This window comes from Oncorhynchus masou, chromosome 10, assembly GCF_036934945.1.
Source record: "Oncorhynchus masou masou isolate Uvic2021 chromosome 10, UVic_Omas_1.1, whole genome shotgun sequence".
Taxonomy (NCBI): Eukaryota; Metazoa; Chordata; class Actinopteri; order Salmoniformes; family Salmonidae; genus Oncorhynchus; species Oncorhynchus masou.
The window spans coordinates 16,336,989-16,358,609 of record NC_088221.1 but is presented as its reverse complement, the minus strand read 5'-3'; the positions used below and the strand labels follow the sequence as shown (position 1 = coordinate 16,358,609).

General features: G+C 43.5%; 1 protein-coding gene across 1 annotated transcript in view; it reads right to left on the bottom strand.

Annotated features, from left to right (window-relative positions):
- stxbp5l (syntaxin binding protein 5L) overlaps positions 1-21,621 on the bottom strand; it is a 240,711-nt gene that overhangs the window by 21,264 nt on the left and 197,826 nt on the right. Inside the window, exons 19-21 of the mRNA XM_064976038.1 lie at positions 20,120-20,188; positions 16,524-16,589; positions 537-719 (exon numbers count right to left, since the gene is read on the bottom strand). Of these exons, the coding sequence (XP_064832110.1) occupies positions 537-719; positions 16,524-16,589; positions 20,120-20,188 (318 nt within the window). The remainder of the gene's footprint in view (positions 1-536; positions 720-16,523; positions 16,590-20,119; positions 20,189-21,621) is intronic.

The window sequence follows — 21,621 nt, the reverse complement described above, 5'->3', positions numbered from 1 at the left end:
GTGAAGGGCTGTGAATGACAAGTGAGGTCACAGCAGAAGGGCTGCTGGAGTATGTGCGAGCAAATGTGTGTGAAAATCCCCAACAATTTGTCTTCAGCAAAACCTTTTTGTGAACTTTGACTTTATAGCTGTTCTCTTACAATTTTACATGTGACGAAACATGTTTTGAAGTGGTCAACTGTAATCATCTACCCTATCAATATAACACTCATCACAGAAAATGCTGAAGAGAAAAGTCCCACAGTATCCACCCTGCTATATGGTGACTAACCAGGAGGGACATAATATGTAACATTCAATGTCAGTTATACTTCAGTTAAACTTCAGTAATACAGCATTCACCATTTTTTCTTCAGGATAGAAAAGTCAGAGAAGGCACAATCAAAATGAATGAGAAACAGCAGATATCCCACCAACCACAACCCAACCAACCAACCTCTCACCCCCTACCTGTTGATGACTGGCAGACATGCACTTGGGATGGGAGGATGAAAAGGTTAGGAAGAGGGTTTAAGGGGAAGGGGACAAGCACACACCTTCTGTGTGGGAGGAAACAGGCAAAGAGATCTCCATGCAAGCGGCGGACTGGGCCTTGCGGAAGGGCGGTCGGCCAGGCCCTCTCCGGGTGAGCCGCGGGCCCTCGGGAACCCCTGTGATGCGAGGCTTCCCCGCGGAGCAGGGCTGGGAGGTGGGACTAGTGCAATGTCCATTGACATGATCTGCAACAACGGCAAAGCATTAGCAAACGACTTAAGGAAAACAAAGCAGAGAGAGAGGGAAAAATGTCTATGGTAAAGAGAAAATGACAGAGGTAATGAGGTTAGAACGAGAGATCTAGTTAGAGAGATAGAGATGAAGAGAGATAGAGTTACCTGACCACTGGACTGACCCAAACTTAAGGAAAGCTTTGACTATGTACAGACTCCGTGAGCGTAGCCTTGCTATTGAAAAAGGCCGCTGTGGGCAGACATGGCACTCAAGAGAAGACAGACTTTGTGCACACTGCCCACAAAATGAGGTGGAAACTGAGCTACACTTCCTAACCTCCTGCCAAATGTATGACCATATTAGAGAGACATATTTCCCTCAGATTACACAGATCCACAAAGAATTCAAAAACAAACACCAATTTTGATAAACTCCCATATCTACTGGGGGAAATTCCACAGTGTGCCATCACAGCAGCAAGATTTGTGACCTGTTGCCACAAGAAAAGTGCAACCAGTGAAGAACAAACACCATTGTAAATACAACCCATATTTGTGCTTATTTATTTTCCCTTGTGTACTTTAACCATTTGTACATCGTTACAACACTGTATATATTATGACATTTGTAATGTCTTTATTCTTTTGAAACTTCTGTATGTGTAATGTTTACTGTTAATTTGTATTGTTTATTCCACTTTAGGATATTATCTACCTCACTTGCTTTGGCAATGTTAACACATGTTTCCCATGCCAATACAGCCCCTTGAATTGAATTGAAATCGAGTTAGAGAGAGAGAGAGAGAGAGAGTGTTAAAGAGAGATAGTTAGATTTAGATGGAGACAGAGAGTTAGAGAGATAATTACAGAGAGATAGAGAGAGAAAGAGAGTGGACAAGCAGTCAAAATATAGGGAGAAGCTTTTTACTCAATCCATGCCAAGAAAATAAAAAAGATACAAAATAATATTGATTAAAATAAATAAATAGATTCACAGGTGATGGTAAAGTACATTCGGTCGGACCAGGCATGTTACAGGATCAGAGTCTTTCATCATCCCTTTGCTTTTGTCCTCAAGTGGCATTGAGAGAGTTTCACACTCAGTACCAAACTTTATTTTACTTTTGAGAGGTGCCAACAAAACTCAGGTAAAACATTTTTGACCAGCAAGGTCCTCACCAGACTAGCATCAGGAGCGGTGCAGCACTTCAAACATTTAAGAAATCAGAGTCCTTTGGGTGGATTCCAGAGTGTATCAATATTTGAATAGAGTTGGTTGATACTGTAGGTATACAGTGCAGGTCCATGAAACAGCATACTGGACTGATACCTCTGAGACAAGTTGGATACATGTATGGTGCCTGCTCTGAATTGTGTATATTCATATTGAAATGCGTGGGTGCCCACACTTGTGTGTGCGCGCATGCACGTATGTGTGCGTAGATGCGCATGTGCGCGCGCGTGTGTGTGCCTGCTCTCTCCAATGGTATTTTCGAGCCAAAGACTCTGTTAATGAGACGCAATTTCTTTTTTTTGGGGGGGGGGGATTCTATGGGCTTGGCGCCTATTCCGCAGCTCGCCAGCCTGTGGCTTCGTCAGCCAAACAGGGAAAGCTCTGCGCCGCCAAGAGACTAAGAATTAAGCAGCTGACGACGTCTGTGCCAGATGCAGACCACTCTGCCGCTTCCATGTCTTCACTGTCAAGTAAACAAAACTTTGGCATTTTATTGACTGACAGCTCCCAGTGAGGTAGCACTCCACCAGCGCTACACTCCAGAGCAGAAATCAGTGTGTGTGACAGGGAGGCTTGTTGGGAGCAATCCTCATTGAGTGAGAGCTGCATTCAGAATGTTGGCATTAGCCTGGGTGCCAGTCTGCTTCTGCTCGCTTGCCAACTCCTTCTAGAGATTGTCATGCAAAAACATGTTCGTTTTGACAGTGGAGAAGGCAAACGCACAAACAGATCTGGGACCAGGCTAAGTTGGCCTCGTGTTAACTACTGAATATGCCAGACAGGAATCTCTAGTGGGTTGTCTGTTTAGCTATGGTGATTTGAAGGAACACACACTCCTAACACCAAATCCCTTGTTAGGCCCATTGATGCAAATCTGGTTCACTTTCTAAGTGAGGATGAAAGACTCTGTGGTGCCACCCAGTCCGCGTGTGCCTCCAGTCCAGTTTCACAGCAGGCTGTAGCAGGGCAATAGCGGGCTTGGAAACTGAGGATAGCTCTAGTGCCAATGAATGTCCTACATGACTACGCCATTGTGTGTCTGGCTAGCACTTATCATCATGGTTGGGTCTGCCAATCAGTGGTTTGTCCTGGCACAGTCTAAAGGAAACTGGTCCACATCAGAAAAAAATGGCAGTCTACCCACCCCACCTACACACACTCACTCTATTTTTCTCTCTTTCTCTCGCTCTAACACACACAGACACGGACACATACAATACACACACACGTTCGCGCACACACACACACACGCAGGTTCAAGTAATTTAATCACATGAAACAGTCCCACTTTGTAGCAGCTGTATCCTTGACTAATGACAGACAGCTGCTCATATTATATTTGAACTAATTACATAGGTGCATTACTATGTTAACAGCCTAAACAGGGCACTGATCACGGTTGAAATATATTTTTGTTCCACTGCATTAATGTACAATTTCATTTGGACTGCTTGGAATAGTGCTTGAACCTTTTTTGATTAGCCTCCAATTGTTGTTCAACGTTTAAAAGGAGATACATTTCCCAATGAGGTAGGTGTATTTTTGCTATCAACTATCATCCTTTTCAGTTTTATTTCCGGTTAAATGATGGCTTGTTTACCCGACACGGTCTCACTCTAAAACTACAGCCACACATTTCAAACCTGTTGAAGGAAACAGTTGTCATTTCACAGACGTCATACTGTAGATATTGGCACATTAGTGTACGGTATATGAATTGAAGAGGCATATAGTAGAGGGATATAGTAGGACAGGACAGAGCAGAAGCATGAGCGAGAGAACCTGTGACTGCAAGGGGTGTAGGAGCTCAAGGGATGTACTGAGAAAGAGCGTGTCGCTACAGTCTACAGGAAATGCAGAATGATCCAGCAAAAATGGAGCAAGTCCCGTTGGAGAGACGAAAATGATCCAATCACGATGGAGCAAGGCTGTTTAGAGTTAGAGAATGGTCCAATCACAGCATAGAGCAAGGCTGTTTGGAGATAGAAAATGATCCAATCACGATGGAGCGAGGCTGTATAGAGAGACAGAGAAGGGTCCAATCGCAATAGAGCGAGAGTACATTTGGAAATGCATCTCCCAAAACGATATGGGCATGAGGTAAGAGCCACCTTTGGAAACACTTGCAAAATGTACGATAAACAAAAAAGCTTAAGACGGGCAAAAACACAGACATAGAAAGTCAAAGGAGAAGAACAGAACAGGCCAGTCAGTCTCATCATGAGCTGGTCGAGGAGAAGAAGTGAGTGATAAGAAAATACTGCTGGTTGCGTGAAGAGGAAGCTACTTGATGTGAACAACATAAACAAAACAAATATAGAATGTATATCTGCGCACAACAGGACAAAAGAGGAAGTAAATTAATCAAATGAAACGTGGGTAAAACTGCTGGCTTTCGCCTACCGTACCAAGATCAGTCTTAAGATCTGTTGGCAGACTTAACTTTCTGCCGGGTCCCTTTACTGTAACAAAAGACATAGGAAAGAAAGGAGCAGTTAATGTTTCCAAACTAAAAACCAAACCAAAATGGAAGCAAAAGTAAAAGACAAACGATGCAGAAAACAAAAGATCAAACGAAACAAAAACTGAACAACATAATTCAAAACGTGCAAAAGTGTGCATTTGTCGCACATGGCAGGCAGATGCAGAGGCCATTCCCATCATGCTCCATGGTTTTCCCAGGCCAGTGCTCCCAGTCAGAGAGTGTAGACACGGGAACAGTGAAAGCAGTTCGAGAAACAGGAACTGAGAAACACGTTTTTGGGCAAGACTCCTTCCCAGTGTGTCTTCCAAGTCTTCCATTCTCTGGCCACTCAAAAGCAACTGATTTAAGTAGAGGTATTTTCTGATTGTTTGTTTAATTTATTTCTGTATGTTCGGGTTGTCAGAGTTCACTAAGGCCTGGGGGGTTTGGCATAATAAACATAAATAAACTGGGAACTCAAATAAACACAAAACAGATTGGGAAAGAACAAACAAGTTCAACATTTTGCAAGCATTTTGCAGTATATACAGAACTGCAAAGGTACATGTTGAGAGACGGTCATTAATTTTTCCTCAGTCGATTCAAAGGACATACCATGAGGACACTGGTTTTGGTTGGTTAGATAATTATTCCGGTGTATGTGAAATGTGAGATGTTGTAAGGATGGCAAATCAAGAAACCACACACCAATCTTTGTAAAGTAATGTTTGGGGCAAGCTAGCAGATATTGGAAAGTGCAGTTGTTTGATTGCAACATCTATAAGTGGAATCCAGAACATTTTAGCTTTGAAATTGAACAAACTCTTATGGGCCCCCCAAAAAATACTCTGTTTTACAGATAATAATTCAAGAGGCCAAAAGTCTGAATTCCACCATCTTTCATGGGCTTTGAGTAGGAGAAAAGTGGTGTGCTGAGGTAGAATTGAAGTAGGAGTCATTTTATGATAAATTGCCTTGTTTGGAGCATAGAATTTGAAAGGGATTTGGATGTAAATTAAATGTTCTCCTTGTGCGGTGCTTGTGACAAAATTGCTGTGGTATAGTGCCGTGGCATCATTTAATTCTGAAATCAATAAAGTATGTGCGTGTCTGTGTGTGTGGCCAGATGTTGCGGCCATGATGCGTAGCAGCAGAACTGTGTAGAAACAGAGGAATATAATGATGGAATGACAGTGCTCTACCAATAGCACTGATATTCACTATTCACAGGTGGAATTCTACAAGCCATTTAACAGCTCATTTGCACCATGTTAGGACTCTTGTGGGAATATGTTTGTTGGATAGAAGGATGTTTGAACTGAATAAAAAGTGGGACTGTGCATTGTGCCAGCGATGCCTTTTAACAAATGACAGTATTTACATATTTGGGGACATAATTATGCTACATATCAACCTGTTGCCGTACGAAAGGACAGTTTGTCTTTCTCAGTTATGGAAAAATAGAAAAGTATATTGTCTTGTTTATATGCCCTGATAACATCCAAATGCCATTTTATGGTAAATATTTAGGGAGTATTAATTGCTAGTGACGTGGAGAATATTGCAACCATCAATGGCCACCAGATTACCGTCAATTCATCTCTTGTTAAACCATCAATGGCCACCAGATTACCGTTAATTGATCTCTTGTTAAACCATCAATGGCCACCAGATTTCCGTTAATTCATCTCTTGTTAAACCATCAATGGCCACCAGATTACCGTTAATTCATCTCTTGTTAAATCATCAATGGCCACCAGATTACTGTTAATTGATCTCTTGTTAAACCATCAATACGGGTTAAATTCACTTGCACAGCTAATCTCAATTGCAACCATTATTGGACACCTCTACCTCTCCCTAAAGCTGATGTCGGTGTTACCTTAGTCCTGCCTGCGACCAAAGTCTCTGAAGATACAGTATGTTCACCCTGTTGATGGGTATTATCAACGGAACCATTTAGTCCTACGTTTTGAGCAGATTAAGTGCAATTCATCGATTTATTTCCGTACAACTGAAATAAAGTATTTTCTCATTTACCACGACAAATCTACTGTAGCAATTTACCCATGTGAATGGAAAACTAATGTTGGTGTAGCCTACTCGTAATATTTGATTTGATTCCAATTTATGTTATCCATTAAATCCAACTGTCTTTAAAATAAAAATGTCTGGTACGGTCATTTCTTATCAAAATCGGGGGTCAACTATTCCTGGTCTGTCCATATTTGAAATGTGTAACAAAAAGTTCATCAGCCTGTCGGTTTCCGATGCTCCTGATAGGTCGATATTTCAATGGGGGCGGGAATAGAGAACCTAGACACAGCTGTCTGGTATCATCATGGAGTCCATGCAGTTAGACACATCACAGAGTATTAGATGTTGTTATTATATTAAAGAGGAGGTTGTGGGTGAGAAAAACCAAAAAGACAAAGTTAGTGTTACAAAGGAATGAGAGTCAGAGTGCCTCCCAACAGGAAGGGCAAAGATGCATGGCCTTCCTCACAAGAACATGACGACAACAACAACAACAACAACAACAACAACATGGATGAATCACAGAGGAGCTGAAGAATTAGGAAGGAGTGTCTGACCTTGACTGACTCCTCCCGCTTTTCTCCGCAGCCGTCCTCAGTAGCACGGCTGATGAAGGATGCAAGGCCACAAGACCAGACTAGACCCAGCACAAAACACACATCGCCCCCTACAGCTGGGGCTGAGGCAATGCAACAACGCCGATAAGCTCTACATCTTCTGCTCACAGATGCATGGATCACAATGTTGAAAGTTGGAACAGACAAGCATAGGAACACACTCCATATGCTACCATGCAACGCCCCACACCCACAAACCCACCCACAAACCATCCACCCTCCACCCCTCAGCCCCCCCCCCCCCCCATCCACGCACACTCCCCCAGCGATAGGACGTGAGAGGGACAGGTTTCCCTGGGCCGTGGTCCCTCCTCTTACCATTGTCCAGTAAGTAAAAGACTGGACTGCAGTGGCTGGCTCTCAGACTGGCCACAGGCTCAGGCATGGAGCGAGGGTCATAGTGAAGGGAGCTTGGGTAGGGAACTGGAATAGGAGATGCAACAGAACACACACTTTTCAGGAGGGAGAAAACAAAACAACATGGGTGAATTGAGATAAAGACAAGCAGGTACATAATAGCAGTTGATTCTGAAGATACCAATATAAACGTGTGTGATAAGGTCAAGGTAAGGCTACCATGCAAACACAACCACGACAACGAAAACAACGACTAATACTGCTACTGCAACGACTACTATGTCTACAACTAATGAAATGTTGTCATTGATGATACAGGTAAAGTAGCACCTGTTGTTAACCTTTATGCTAGGACTTCCCCACAGCCGGTTGTCTAGTCCAGTCACACTCCGGTCAAAATAACCCAACACCCTTCCAACAGAATTCAGGATGAGAGAGTGTTCTTGACGTGTCTATTCCAGACTTGGCTAACAACATGTGCTTCCTTACTGTACTGTAAAATTTGCTCTCTAGCACCTCTCAAACTAATTCTCGTTAGATTCCTTGTGACATAACACAGACGAAATGATGTTTCAAACTTGGTGTGCAGGTGTGTGGTGAACAGTAAGTACATTTAATCCCAGCCACTCTGCTCATTATAGGAGATAAGAACGGCCACATCCAGCCCAGGCAGGTGGCTTCAGCTCCCCGCTCTCCTTTAAGCTCCCCTTTAAACAGCCAGCCTGTGAGCTCAGGGACAGCACCATCACCTCTCCTCTCTTCTCCTGGAGCCTCGCTTTGCCTCTAAATTTATCCTGCTTGGTCAGAGCCACTCTCTGGCATTTCCACTTATTTTGCCCAACCTCACGACTCGCGTCTCGCCCCAGACTACAGGATCTATACTACCATCAGCCACAGCAGCCATCGTGAGCAGAAACCCAGACACAACAAGAGATAGTGACAAAGTAAACAAACAACAACGGGAAGGAGGATATGGCTTCAAAGACGAACATGGGGCCAATTACGGGGCCTAACGGGGGGGGGATGTTTCCCAGTGCGGAGAGGTGAGACGGAAGTAGGAAGGAGGGAGTGAGAGAGAGGAGAGTTGAGACGGGTGATGGTGGATAGTTAATAGGCTGCCTGCCGGGTCTGGGTTTGGCCAGTGGTGGTCACAGCAGGACTGGGGTGTCAGGGCAGGGGGACAGCCAGAGCCAGCCAGGCTCAGGTCACTAATCGCCTCAGAGCTGCTTGGGAGAATAACGACGACAGGATCTCGCCATGAGCCCTCTGCCTCAGGATGGAGATTCTGCCTTTCTCTGCCTGTCATCTGTCCATCTCTTCCTTCCTGCCTCTGATATCCTCTATGTTTCCCACCACTTTTTCTCCAGCCATACCTGTGGCATTCTTTACACACGTCTTCATCCTTCCTTTTCACTGCACCTTTGTAAACACCGCACAGACACACATCACATCCTCATCTCTCTTCCTTCCCGATCTCCACCTGTCTCGCTTTTCTCATCGCTGCAATCAATAAAAGGGATGGGACCAGATAATAGATATAGACCCTGACATATTCCACATAGCTATGCACATTGGTATTCATTCCTTCTAACGGCAAACCACCAACACTGTATCCTCAGGAGACTTGTGGATACATGGCAGGGTCAGCCAGGTCTAAGATCCTATAGACCCAAGAGAAACTGCAGTCAGGGCGAGAGAGATAGCGAGAGAGATGGAAAGATAGAGAGAGAAAGAGAGAGAGGGACAGGGAGAGAGCGGGGGGGAGAGAAAGAGAGAGAGAGAGAGAAAGATGGAAAGAGAGAACGCGAGAGAGAGAGGAAGAGAGGCCTTATATTTACTGGTCCTACTTCCTCCGAATCAGAAGCCATGTTCATTCATAATGCAGAGGCTTATGGCAAATTGATTTCCAAACAGGGCAAAACATTTTTTTTATGGACTCATTAAATATTCACAACAACATGCTCCGGAGTTTAGATTCGCCTCTGGAAATACGTGTGTAAATGACGGGCAGAAAAGATGACGTCAGGAAAAACAAACGAGGCCTCATCAATCCCTGTCGGGGGAAAAGTCAGTGGGAAAAGTTTTTCTTCAGAATGGCTGTGCTTTCACAAACATCCCTCACTCCTTCCCCCCCCCCCCCCACACACACACACACACCACCCCCCTCCATCATTCTCTTTTTTCCCCGAATTCTTTCCATTTCCCAAACACCACACAAAGCATTTCAAGTTATTCACGCTCCACTGACAGGTTTGAGAGTTCAAGTGGATTCTTGCTTCCTGCAAAATAAGATGCTGGTTAAATAGCTGTCTGCTTGAGTACATGCCAATTGACACTTCTTTCTCCGTCCCCTGTCGGTGCGTCAGCACTAAGTGACCCGCGCAGACAGAGCAACGTGTGGCGCTCCTAAGAGGAACACATCAAACACAGTGACATCACCGTAACAGACATTACGGGTCATTGTTGACACCATTAATCAGCCCCCTTCCATACATTCCGTTATAGATTTAATGTCTGGGGCCTGGTGAGAACATTATTTATAGGTTATGATGGCTCTGTCTGGCAAAGTGAGGATTCAAATACTAAGCAAATATTTACACAGAAGAAGAACATTCGTCTAAACTTAAGTTGCTGAGAATCTGCTATCTTAGGCTATGTAAAACAAAATGTACGCAAACACACTCAGACACATGTACGTACACATACTCCCAGTGAAATAAAGATGGCCTTACATCAAGTATAAAGCAAGGCTGTATGGAAACCAAAGCCTAGAGAACACAGCAGGTCTAACAGCACGGCTGGCTTTGTATTCCCATCACACACACATTAGTCCAACAGCAGTATCCCTCCCTCCCTCCCTCCCTCCCTCCTCCCTCCCTCCCTCCCTCCCTCCCTCCCTCCCTCCCTCCCTCCCTCCCTCCCTCCCTCCCTCCCTCCCTCCCTCCCTCCCTCCCTCCTCCCCCTCCCTCCCTCCCTCCCTCCCTCCCTCCCTCCCTCCCTCCCTCCCTCCCTCCCTAGCAGCTGCAGGCAACTGCTCAATGTTTGCTATCCTCCTTTTTCAGTGTAAAAAAGACAAATATTAAACATTTAGCCCCAGCTCCTTCTCAATGCTCATTCTCAGGCACAGCTGGTTTGGTCTGAGCAGAGAGAGGAGAAAGGGAGGGGAGAGGAGGGGAGTGATAAAGAGGAGGAGAAGGGCAGTGGGAAAAATGTAACGCTGTCAAACACACGCGTACGCGCACACACACACAGAAGCCAATTCTCTGATGCACCAGAACAGTCTGGTGCATCTGGCCTGGAGCAAACTCCCTTACTGGCCGACCTACTCGCCCTAACACATCCATCTAGCAAACCTGCAGGCCACTATACCTCTCTCTCTCTTTCTAATTATTTTTCTATTTTTCTAATTATTTTTATTTATATATATATATATATATATATATATACCGAGTATACAAAAGCTCTTTCCATGATAGACTGACCAGGTGATAGCCATGATCCCTTATTGATGTCATTTGTTAAATCCACTTTAATCAGTGTAGATGAAGGAGAGGAGACAAGTTAAAGGAGGATTTTTAAGCCTTGAGACAATTAAGACCTGGATTGTGAATTCAGAGGGTGAATGGAATAGACAATAAATATAAGTGCTTTTGAACGGGGCATGGTAGTAGACGCCAGGCACACCGGTTTGTGTCAAGAACTGCAGTGCTGATGGGTTTTTCACGCTCAACAGTTTCCTTTGTGTAACAAGAATGGTCCACCACCCAAAGGACATCCAGACAACTTGACACAACTTTGGCATTGTATTAGGATCCCCATGAGCTGTTGCAAAAGCAGCAGCTACTCTTCCTGGGGTCCACACAAAACACCACTTCCTGGGGTCCACACAAAACAAAACAACAAGAACAGCTCAAAAACAGAACTACCTAATTTCCCCCCAACATCGGACTCCCCTTAACTTCAGACACTCTCTAGCGCTTGGAGTATTTCATCCCTTCGAGCTCAACATTTAAGTGGACTGGAAAATAATTGTACGTTTCATGTTCTCCACTCATTACCCGTGTTAACTGCACCTGTTCTCCACTCATTACCTGTGTTAACTGCACCTGTTCTCCACTCATTACCTGTGTTAACTGCACCTGTTCTCCACTCATTACCTGTGTTAACTGCACCTGTTCTCCACTCATTACCTGTGTTAACTGCACCTGTTCTCCACTCATTACCTGTGTTAACTGCACCTGTTCTCCACTCATTACCTGTGTTAACTGCACCTGTTCTCCACTCATTACCTGTGTTAACTGCACCTGTTCTCCACTCATTACCTGTGTTAACTGCACCTGTTCTCCACTCATTACCTGTGTTAACTGCACCTGTTTGAACTCGTTAGCTGTATAAAAGACACCTGTCCACACACTCAATCAAACAGACTCCAACCTCTCCACAATGGCCAAGACCAGAGAGCTGTGTAAGGACATCAGGGATAAAATTGTAGACCGGCACAAGGGTGGGATGGGCTACAGGACAATCGGCAAGCAGCTTGGTGAGAAGGCAACAACAGTTGGCGCAATTATTAGAAAATGGAAGAAGTTCAAGATGACGGTCAATCACCCTCGGTCTGGGGCTCCATGCAAGATCTCACCTCGTGGGGCATCAATGATCATGAGGAAGGTGAGGGATCAGCCCAGAACTACACGGCAGGACCTGGTCAATGACCTGAAGAGAGCTGGGACCACAGTCTCAAAGAAAACCATTAGTAACACACTACGCCGTCATGGATTAAAATCCTGCAGCGCACTCAAGGGCCCCCTGCTCAAGCCAGCGCATGTCCAGGCCCGTCTGAAGTTTGCCAATGACAAAAATATGATGAGACAAAATGATGAGACAAAAATAGAGCCAAAATCCCTGCTGCAGTGTGTGCAAACCTGGTCAAGAACTACAGGAAACGTATGATCTCTGTAATTGCAAACAAAGGTTTCTGTACCAAATATTAAGTTCTGCTTTTCTGATGTATCAAATACTTATGTCATGCAATAAAATGCAAATGATTTACTTAAAAATCATACAATGTGATTTTCTGGATTTTTGTTTTAGATTCCATCTCTCACAGTTGAAGTGTACCTATGATAGAAATTACAGACCTCTACATGCTTTGTAAGTAGGGAAACCTGCAAAATCGGCAGTGTATCAAATACTTGTTCTCCCCACTGTATAAACTCAGCAAAAAAAGAAACGTTCCTTTTTCAGGACCCTGTCTTTCAAAGATAATTCGTAAAAATCCAAATAACTTCACAGATCTTCATTGTAAAGGGTTTAAACACTGTTTCCCATGCTTGTTCAATGAACCATAAACAATTAATGAACATGCACTAACAGGTTACAGACAGTAGGCAATTAAGATCACAGTTATGAAAACTTAGGACACTAAAGAGGCCTTTCTACTGACTCTTTAAAACACCGAACAAAAGATGCCCAGGGTCCTTGCTCATCTGCGTGAACGTGCCTTAGGCATGCTGCAAGGAGGCATGAGGACTGCAGATGTAGCCAGGGCAATAAATTGCAATGTCCGTACTGTGAGATGCCTAAGACAGAGCTACGGGGAGACAGGATGGACAGCTGATCGTCCTCGCAGTGGCAGACCATGTGTAACAACACCTGCACAGGATCGGTACATCAAAACATCACACCTGCGGGACAGGTACAGGATGACAACAACCCACCGTCACTAGACCAGACAGGACTGGCAAAACGTGCTCTTCTCTGACGAGTCGCGGTTTTGTCTCACCAGGGGTGATGGTCGGATTCGCGTTTATCGTTGAAGGAATGAGAGTTACACCGAGGCCTGTACTCTGGAGCGTGATTGATTTGGAGGTGGAGGGTCTGTCATGGTCTGGGGCGGTGTGTCACAGCATCATCGGACTGAGCTCATTGTCATTGCAGTGTATGTTACAGGGAAGACATCCTCTTCTCTCATGTGGTACCCTTCCTGCAGACTCAACCTAACATGACCCTCTAGCATGACAATGCCACCAGCCATACTAGTCGTTCTGTGTGTGATTTCCTACAAGACAGGAATGTCAGTGTTCTTTCATGGCCAGCAAAGAGCCCGGACCTCAATTTTGACCCCCCCCCCCCCTTCAGTTTATGTCTCAGTTGTTGAATCTTGTTATGTTCATACAAACATTTACACATGTTACATTTTCTGATAATAAACGCAGCTGACAGTGAAATTACGTTTCTTTTATTGTGTAAAAGAATCGCTGTTTATTGTAAAATTCGACCGAGCGAAAGATCACACATAATTTAACATACAACTAAATTATTCATACTCCTTTCTATGTTAGTATTAAACTGGTATCTACTCAAAACATGAGATTAATCTGTAAAACAAACAATGAGACATTATTTGGTTTCAACCCTGAAGAAGATGTTGGTGAAGAACTATTTTTAAGTGTCTACAGGAGGGCGCACCGGGCTACGCAATGATAAGTTGACAGGAGAGTCATTTTTCTTTACTGGAAGGCTCGTCAACTATCTAGAAACACTTCAGATAAAAGGTTAGTGTCTCTTTTTTGAACAACAACAAAAAGATGGTGTTAGTCCACTGTGCCACCAGGAGGGAGCTAGCATGCCATGTTTTTTAACTCATACAATGCTGTTCATTTGAACCTATTCAAATAAAAAACATTTCAAAAGGAAACAAGCACTCATTAACCTTTTCCCTGTGAGTTCCAAATATCTCAAACAGATTTTTTATTTATTCGTGTGACTGTTCCAAAATGTGATTGTTACTCAACAGGACAGTTAACCCGCCTAGCACGCAAACCAAGGCACGCTGCCTGCTAATTATCTACTGGCTATGTTTCAACTTGTCATTTTTCAAATGATTTTCTAACAAGTTTTATTTTCAAACAGTTTGAATTGAGGTGTGTTCCAAAATCCTCATTAATTCACATAAGAATTAGCCCATTTCACCGTTGTGGACAATTTATGTTTGAGGCTTTACTGAGCCAGACAAACTTCTCCCTTCGAGGAGAGCCCTGGCACTTCTCCAGTGATTCCCCAGATCAAGTATCCAGACATTTGCCCATCTCTAGTCAGAACAGGCACAAACCTTTTTCCTACGGCACATTTTCTGGCTGCCCTTCATTAACTTTATTGTTGTTTCCCTTACAAATAATAACTTTGGACATGTGTGTGCGTTCCTATCAAAGTACGGGCCTATTTTCTGCATATGGTGTTGTCGTTTCTACTGTAGCATTCTTTATGTATGGAGCATAATGTATTTACTGTTTTATTGATGTTTTCAAGTACTGGTGACAAATCATGCATTCCGATTCTTGCGTAGATTATAATGGACACATATGTAAAAAAAAATTGTGAAGGTTGCACTGATTATAATTAGCTAATGCAAAGCTATTTCCCAGATACTTGTGGCGCCATGTTTGTTGGCATCATACAATGCATTCTGGTTGTCACGTAAGTGTCTGTCAGACCAAAGATGTTATAACAAAACGAGGTGAAGGGGAGGTGCACTTGACTGGTTTATGGGGCAACTGGGAACTTTATGGTGCAACTGGGAATTTTCAGGTTGGAAAATTGGAACTCGAGAAAATTGACAGAATTCCCGAGTTCGAATTTCGAGTTAGATGACCGTTCAAATCAATTTTTCCACAGTCAGAGCTTGTTTTTTTTCCTGAGTTCCCAGTTGTCTTGAACACACTAAAGTCAGAAGTCTGAGATTTTCAAATTCCTAGTTCCCAGTTGTTTTGAACGCGGCATCAGATTGTAACTAAGGTACCTCAGGCTTGCCAGCTCTAATTCCACTTTCCAGGTTTATTTAAAAAACAAATGTAGCTTAGAAACTTCTCCTGTGTTTGCCCCCATTTATTGATAAATCCTACACCATAGTAATATTTCCTGCATCATATCCCCCGATAATATCTTCCCCCATTTCTACCCCCCATAGACTTGAAAACCCTCCACACATTAAATGAACCCCCCCACAAAGCCCCCATAAAATGATTTCATCCATATCTGGCAACCCTGTTTAGCTTTCGCGTTACAGTTAGGCTAGGCAGCAGGCTTGTATTTGGGGTGATGCTCTGTGAGAATATAACGTTTTATTTGCTTTGTGATTTGTCAAAAACTGTAAACGACTTGTCAAGTAATGTGCTCCGGTTCTTGTATACACTGTAACAAGTACATTGAAGATTTGTAATATGATGAAAAGTTGCCAAACAAAGTTTGCACAGCCATCTTTGACTTAGACATTTATTTGCTTCTTATAGTGAGTGGCATTCTAGGATTAGGGAGTTTTTGCTTGTCAAACATAAACAAACATGGCTGCCATCATAAAGAATTTAGCGGCTGTTAGCTTAGCTGTTAGGTTGCTAACTTCTGTTTGTTTATTTGTTTTTTTTGTCAGCTCCACCTGTTATTTAGACTGGTTTATGGAACGCGTCTGGTTGAGGATGTGGTCTGTCTGATGCTTGGATGATGAAGGTCACATTTACCTTTTATTTCCCATCAGTACTAAACATTATTTAGATGCTTTTCAGACAACAAGGCTGTTTAGAGGCGTTTGCTGCATCATACGTTCTGTTGCTACTGTCTCAATCACATATTTGCGTTGCGATGCTGCAGGGACCACTGAACAACAATCACAAATATGTGATCGTACGCGTCAAAGGGTTAAATGTCCTGACAATGTTCCAAAGCAATGCAACTATCCTTTCCAAGGACGTTGTGGTAAGGTTGACCATAGAATGCTAAATAACCACGCTCTCACCGAGCTCTAAGAAACATATGGTTTGTTATGTGCTAGCTGGGAACACTTTAAGAAGTATCCTTCCAGGTTGATATGTTAATACAGTTACCATTCACTTCAAGTTAAAGTGATGCCCCAAAGGTAAAGTGTCCATACCCCATTGACAGGTACAGAGTCCATACCCTGAGGCTAGGTTCTTGCCGAAACCGACCGGCATCCCAGTGCGACCTTCAGCTTTGATCAGATGTAACAATCCTGTGAAGTGAGTTGGGTGGAGAGAAAGAGAGTGTGTGTGTGTGTGTGTGTGTGTGTGTGTGTGTGTATGTGTGTGTGGCGTTACCTGAGGTGGGTGACTTGCTTCTCTCGATGTCCATGGATACCTGGTTATCGGAGAGTTCTGTAAGGCCTGTCACAGCCAATCAGATTCCAACAGGATGAGGAGGAGGAGGAGAAGGAGGACGTGGGATAGAGAGAGACTCTTCAGTCATGGTCATATAAAGAAAGCATGGTGATATAACAGACAGTTGACAGTGCCGTAACAGCATCTGTTGCCATGGAGACACAACATACAGTCATCAGTAGCATAACGTTGTCCGTTGCTGAGGCGGACCACTCTGATCCTGACGCAACACACAAGATTCAGGAAGTTTTCCCCCCATACATGATGATCATTTATACCACAGCATTGTTTAATACAGGATTCTGATTGGCTAGAAAGGCATTCTATAGCGTGCGTCAATTTCAGATATATAGATATTGGACACCTCTGAAGTAGTCCCATCTTCCTTTTCTTTACTTATACAGTGGTCTGCAGAGGCCACACAGCTCAATATAGCTTTACTTATACAGTGGTCTGCAGAGGCCACACATCTCAATATAGCTTTACTTATACAGTGGTCTGCAGAGGCCACACAGCTCAATATAGCTTTACTTATACAGTGGTCTGCAGAGGCCACACATCTCAATATAGCTTTACTTATACAGTGGTCTGCAGAGGCCACACAGCTCAATATAGCTTTACTTATACAGTGGTCTGCAAAGGCCACACAGCTCAATATAGCTTTACTTATACAGTGGTCTGCAGAGGCCACACATCTCAATATAGCTTTACTTATACAGTGGTCTGCAGAGGCCACACAGCTCAATATAGCTTTACTTATACAGTGGTCTGCAGAGGCCACACAGCTCAATATAGCTTTACTTATACAGTGGTCTGCAGAGGCCACACATCTCAATATAGCTTTACTTATACAGTGGTCTGCAGAGGCCACACAGCTCAATATAGCTTTACTTATACCGTGGTCTGCAGAGGCCACACATCTCAATATAGCTTTACTTATACAGTGGTCTGCAGAGGCCACACATCTCAATATAGCTTTACTTATACAGTGGTCTGCAGAGGCCACACATCTCAATATAGCTTTACTTATACAGTGGTCTGCAGAGGCCACACATCTCAATATAGCTTTACATATACAGTGGTCTGCAGAGGCCACACAGCTCAATATAGCTTTACTTATACAGTGGTCTGCAGAGGCCACACATCTCAATATAGCTTTACATATACAGTGGTCTGCAGAGGCCACACCTCTCAATATAGCTTTACTTATACAGTGGTCTACAGAGGCCACACAGCTCAATATAGCTTTACATATACCGTGGTCTACAGAGGCCACACAGCTCAATATAGCTTTACTTATACAGTGGTCTGCAGAGGCCACACAGCTCAATATAGCTTTACATATACCGTGGTCTACAGAGGCCACACAGCTCAATATAGCTTTACATATACCGTGGTCTACAGAGGTTACACAGCTCAATATAGCTTTACTTATACAGTGGTCTGCAGAGGCCACACAGCTCAATATAGCTTTACATATACCGTGGTCTACAGAGGCCACACAGCTCAATATAGCTTTACTTATACAGTGGTCTGCAGAGGCCACACAGCTCAATATAGCTTTACATATACCGTGGTCTACAGAGGTTACACAGCTCAATATAGCTTTACTTATACCGTGGTCTGCAGAGGCCACACATCTCAATATAGCTTTACTTATACAGTGGTCTGCAGAGGCCACACAGCTCAATATAGCTTTACTTATACCGTGGTCTGCAGAGGCCACACAGCTCAATATAGCTTTACTTATACCGTGGTCTGCAGAGGCCACACAGCTCAAAATAGCTATAGCTAAAAGTTCAATGTGAATCATTTCAGTCTGTGTTGAAGCTCAGGATCAGCTTAGTTCACTACCAGCATGTACGGCAATGAACACCACATGACATGAGGCCTGCACTGCAGAGTTTGGCTGAGTATTCAGCCCGAGGCCTGATGTCAGCGCATCAGATATGACCCAACTCAATCATTGTCATTGTTTGCTCTTCAATGAATCACATTGATTTTATAAAGCCATTTTTACATCAGCACTTGTCACAAAGTACTTTACAGATACCCAGCCTATAACCCCAAAGAGCTTTACAGAAACCCAGCCTATAACCCCAAAGAGCTTTACAGATACCCAGCCTATAACCCCAAAGAGCTTTACAGATACCCAGCCTATAACCCCAAAGAGCTTTACAGATACCCAGCCTATAACCCCAAAGAGCTTTATAGAAACCCAGCCTATAACCCCAAAGAGCTTTACAGAAACCCAGCCTATAACCCCAAAGAGCTTTACAGATACCCAGCCTATAACCCCAAAGAGCTTTACAGATACCCAGCCTATAACCCCAAAGAGCTTTACAGATACCCAGCCTATAACCCCAAAGAGCTTTACAGATACCCAGCCTATAACCCCAAAGAGCTTTACAGATACCCAGCCTATAACCCCAAAGAGCTTTACAGATACCCAGCCTATAACCCCAAAGAGCTTTACAGATACCCAGCCTATAACCCCAAAGAGCTTTACAGATACCCAGCCTATAACCCCAAAGAGCTTTACAGATACCCAGCCTATAACCCCAAAGAGCAAGCAATGCAGAGGCAGATGCACAGTGGCTAGGAAAAACTCCTTATGATGCAGGAACCTAGGAAGAATCTTAGAGAGGAACCAGGCTTAGAGGGGTTGGGCCTACATTGCCCTTTGATTGACATCTGAACGTTAAAGTAATGACAAATGTATTTAAACATACTGTATGCAGCACAAGCCTCATTCAAACAGATACACACAGATGATAAAGAGACGAAGACCTCGTCGCAGCGCGATCAAGTTGATCTTAAAGCTAGTAAAAAACAAAAATCTCATGTGAAATCTAAACTGGAGTCTTTTACTGAAACTTTCAGTTGAATGTCTTGAAATTCGGAAAACGTGCACTGTTCTAACTGAGTAACTGTGCTGGGACAAAACTCAGTGTTTTAATACATTTTTGACTCTGATCAACCATAGGGAAACAAAAGCCTGAAATGTTTAATTTGAAGTAATTCATCAAATGAATGCTTGGTTCTTGAAGTTGTGAAAAAAAAACAAAGTCAATTTTGATTCAATGTCCCAAATCATTTATTAATAAAGAAAAACTTTTACTCGGCTCATCCACATAGTAGTTATATGATGTCTGGATGTCTATGTCATGATTGAAAGTTTACTCACGCAAATCTCTGTGCTGCATTTACAATGTATACAGTGTCATGGCTTTTTGACATTTAGCCACTTCATAAAAGGGGACCCTTGGCAAAAGGACATACTATATATTGACATAACTGGAATATGATTAAATAATTCATAGGTTTTGATAAAGCACTGGCATTTGATTCAATACTGTCTGTGCCACTGGGATTTGTTTCAGAGCTGTTTCAGAAACAATCAATGTCATTCCAATCATCTCTCCAGTACGTCCCCTTGCCATAATCCTTTTGCGTCTCTGTTCCCTTGGTCCCTTCTTCCCTTGTCCCCTTGTGTCCCTCCCCAGTCTCCTTGCCTTGAGGATGGCCTGACTTACTCTGATAGGACGTACGGATCCTTTTCTTTGAATCTGAATAAAAGTGAGACAGGCCACGCATGCAAAAGTCTGCAGGCAGGCCCACATGCCCACACCAGCAGCCACAGTCACCAAAAGAGAGGGATGAGGAGGAGGGAGAGAGAGAAGAACACAAAGGCCCAGAGTGAAAAATAAAGTGAAGGCAAGCAGCAACCCAGTTAGTGTAAAGGAGAACAGAGCAACCCAGGTTCCAACCCCAAACAGTAACTGACCCTACTTATCCCAAAATGAAAAAGCATTGTACAGGAATAGACAGAAACCTAGTAGTATGGGGGAGAATAAGGACAAACCCAGTCCACCTTCCCAATGTCCAATTAGCATTACTTGTGCAACTTGCTGATTGGGCAAAGTTGATGACAATTGTATTTCTGGAAAAGCATTGTTTATCAATTGGAATTGAGTGTAAGAAAAGTGCAACACTGCAATAAAACCAACACTAAAACGTCTTCTTATGTGAGATGAAAACACATATAGTCCTATTCACATAGACATGTGGTCGGGACAACAGCTAAAGGACAGCGTACTCAGTGTTTGCATGTTTTTATTCGCTTAACCTTTATTTGACTATGCAGATAAGCAACGTGAACGTGAGTTAAGCTGGCCATTACTGAAAAGGAGAAAAGTAGCAACTTCAGGGGCGAGAGCAGCCCTTTCTACCCCTCTCTTTTCTCTCTTCTAAAAGAGACTGATTGATCTGACTAAGGCTACCCTGGGAGACTTCACTGAAGCAGAGAAAAGTCCCGTCGCTCTATAAAAGCTCTTGCGCAACACCAAAGGAGAGAAGGACTCAAAGCCCAGAGTCATCCTCCTCCTACCTCCACCGCTGCCAAACAAAGTCCTGAATACATGGAAGGCTTCTTCAGGTATACTTGTGGGAGTTTTCACAAGATAAAAAAGCCTTTCCAAGAGCGCGAGGAGGGTTTAAAACGTACATTAAACTGTCCTTCAGGAAAACAATACAAAGGTTATGCCTCCGAAGTTATTCTCAACCTTTTCTCTACTTTTAAGTTCTTGTGGGTTTTCCTCAGAAAATGGACCGACGGCGAGAGCACTGCATCTGTGTTTGTCTATGGGTCTGCAGGCATGTGCATACGCATGTGTGTGTAGTGGGAGGGTGGAGCAGGCGAGGAGGAGTGATGTATTCACAGGGTGTACCTGCACCGGTTGAGATTAGAAGTACTCAGAAGGGTGTCAGTCTCAGGAAAGCTTCTGTGAATTATCTTAGAGAAGTGCTGAAGCCGGACTAACAGAAAGAACCACAACATGCACATGATGCTCCCGCGGAATGCAGCCTGTCACATGCACCTCACGTGGCTGTTGGTGAACAGTTGTGTGTGTTTTTTAAATGTTGCACATGTACTGTATGTGTGTCTGTATGTCTGTACTGTAGGGATACAGAGAGGTTAGGAAAAGAGACAGGAACGAGAAAGAATGGACAGATAAGATCGAGAGACAGAATTGGA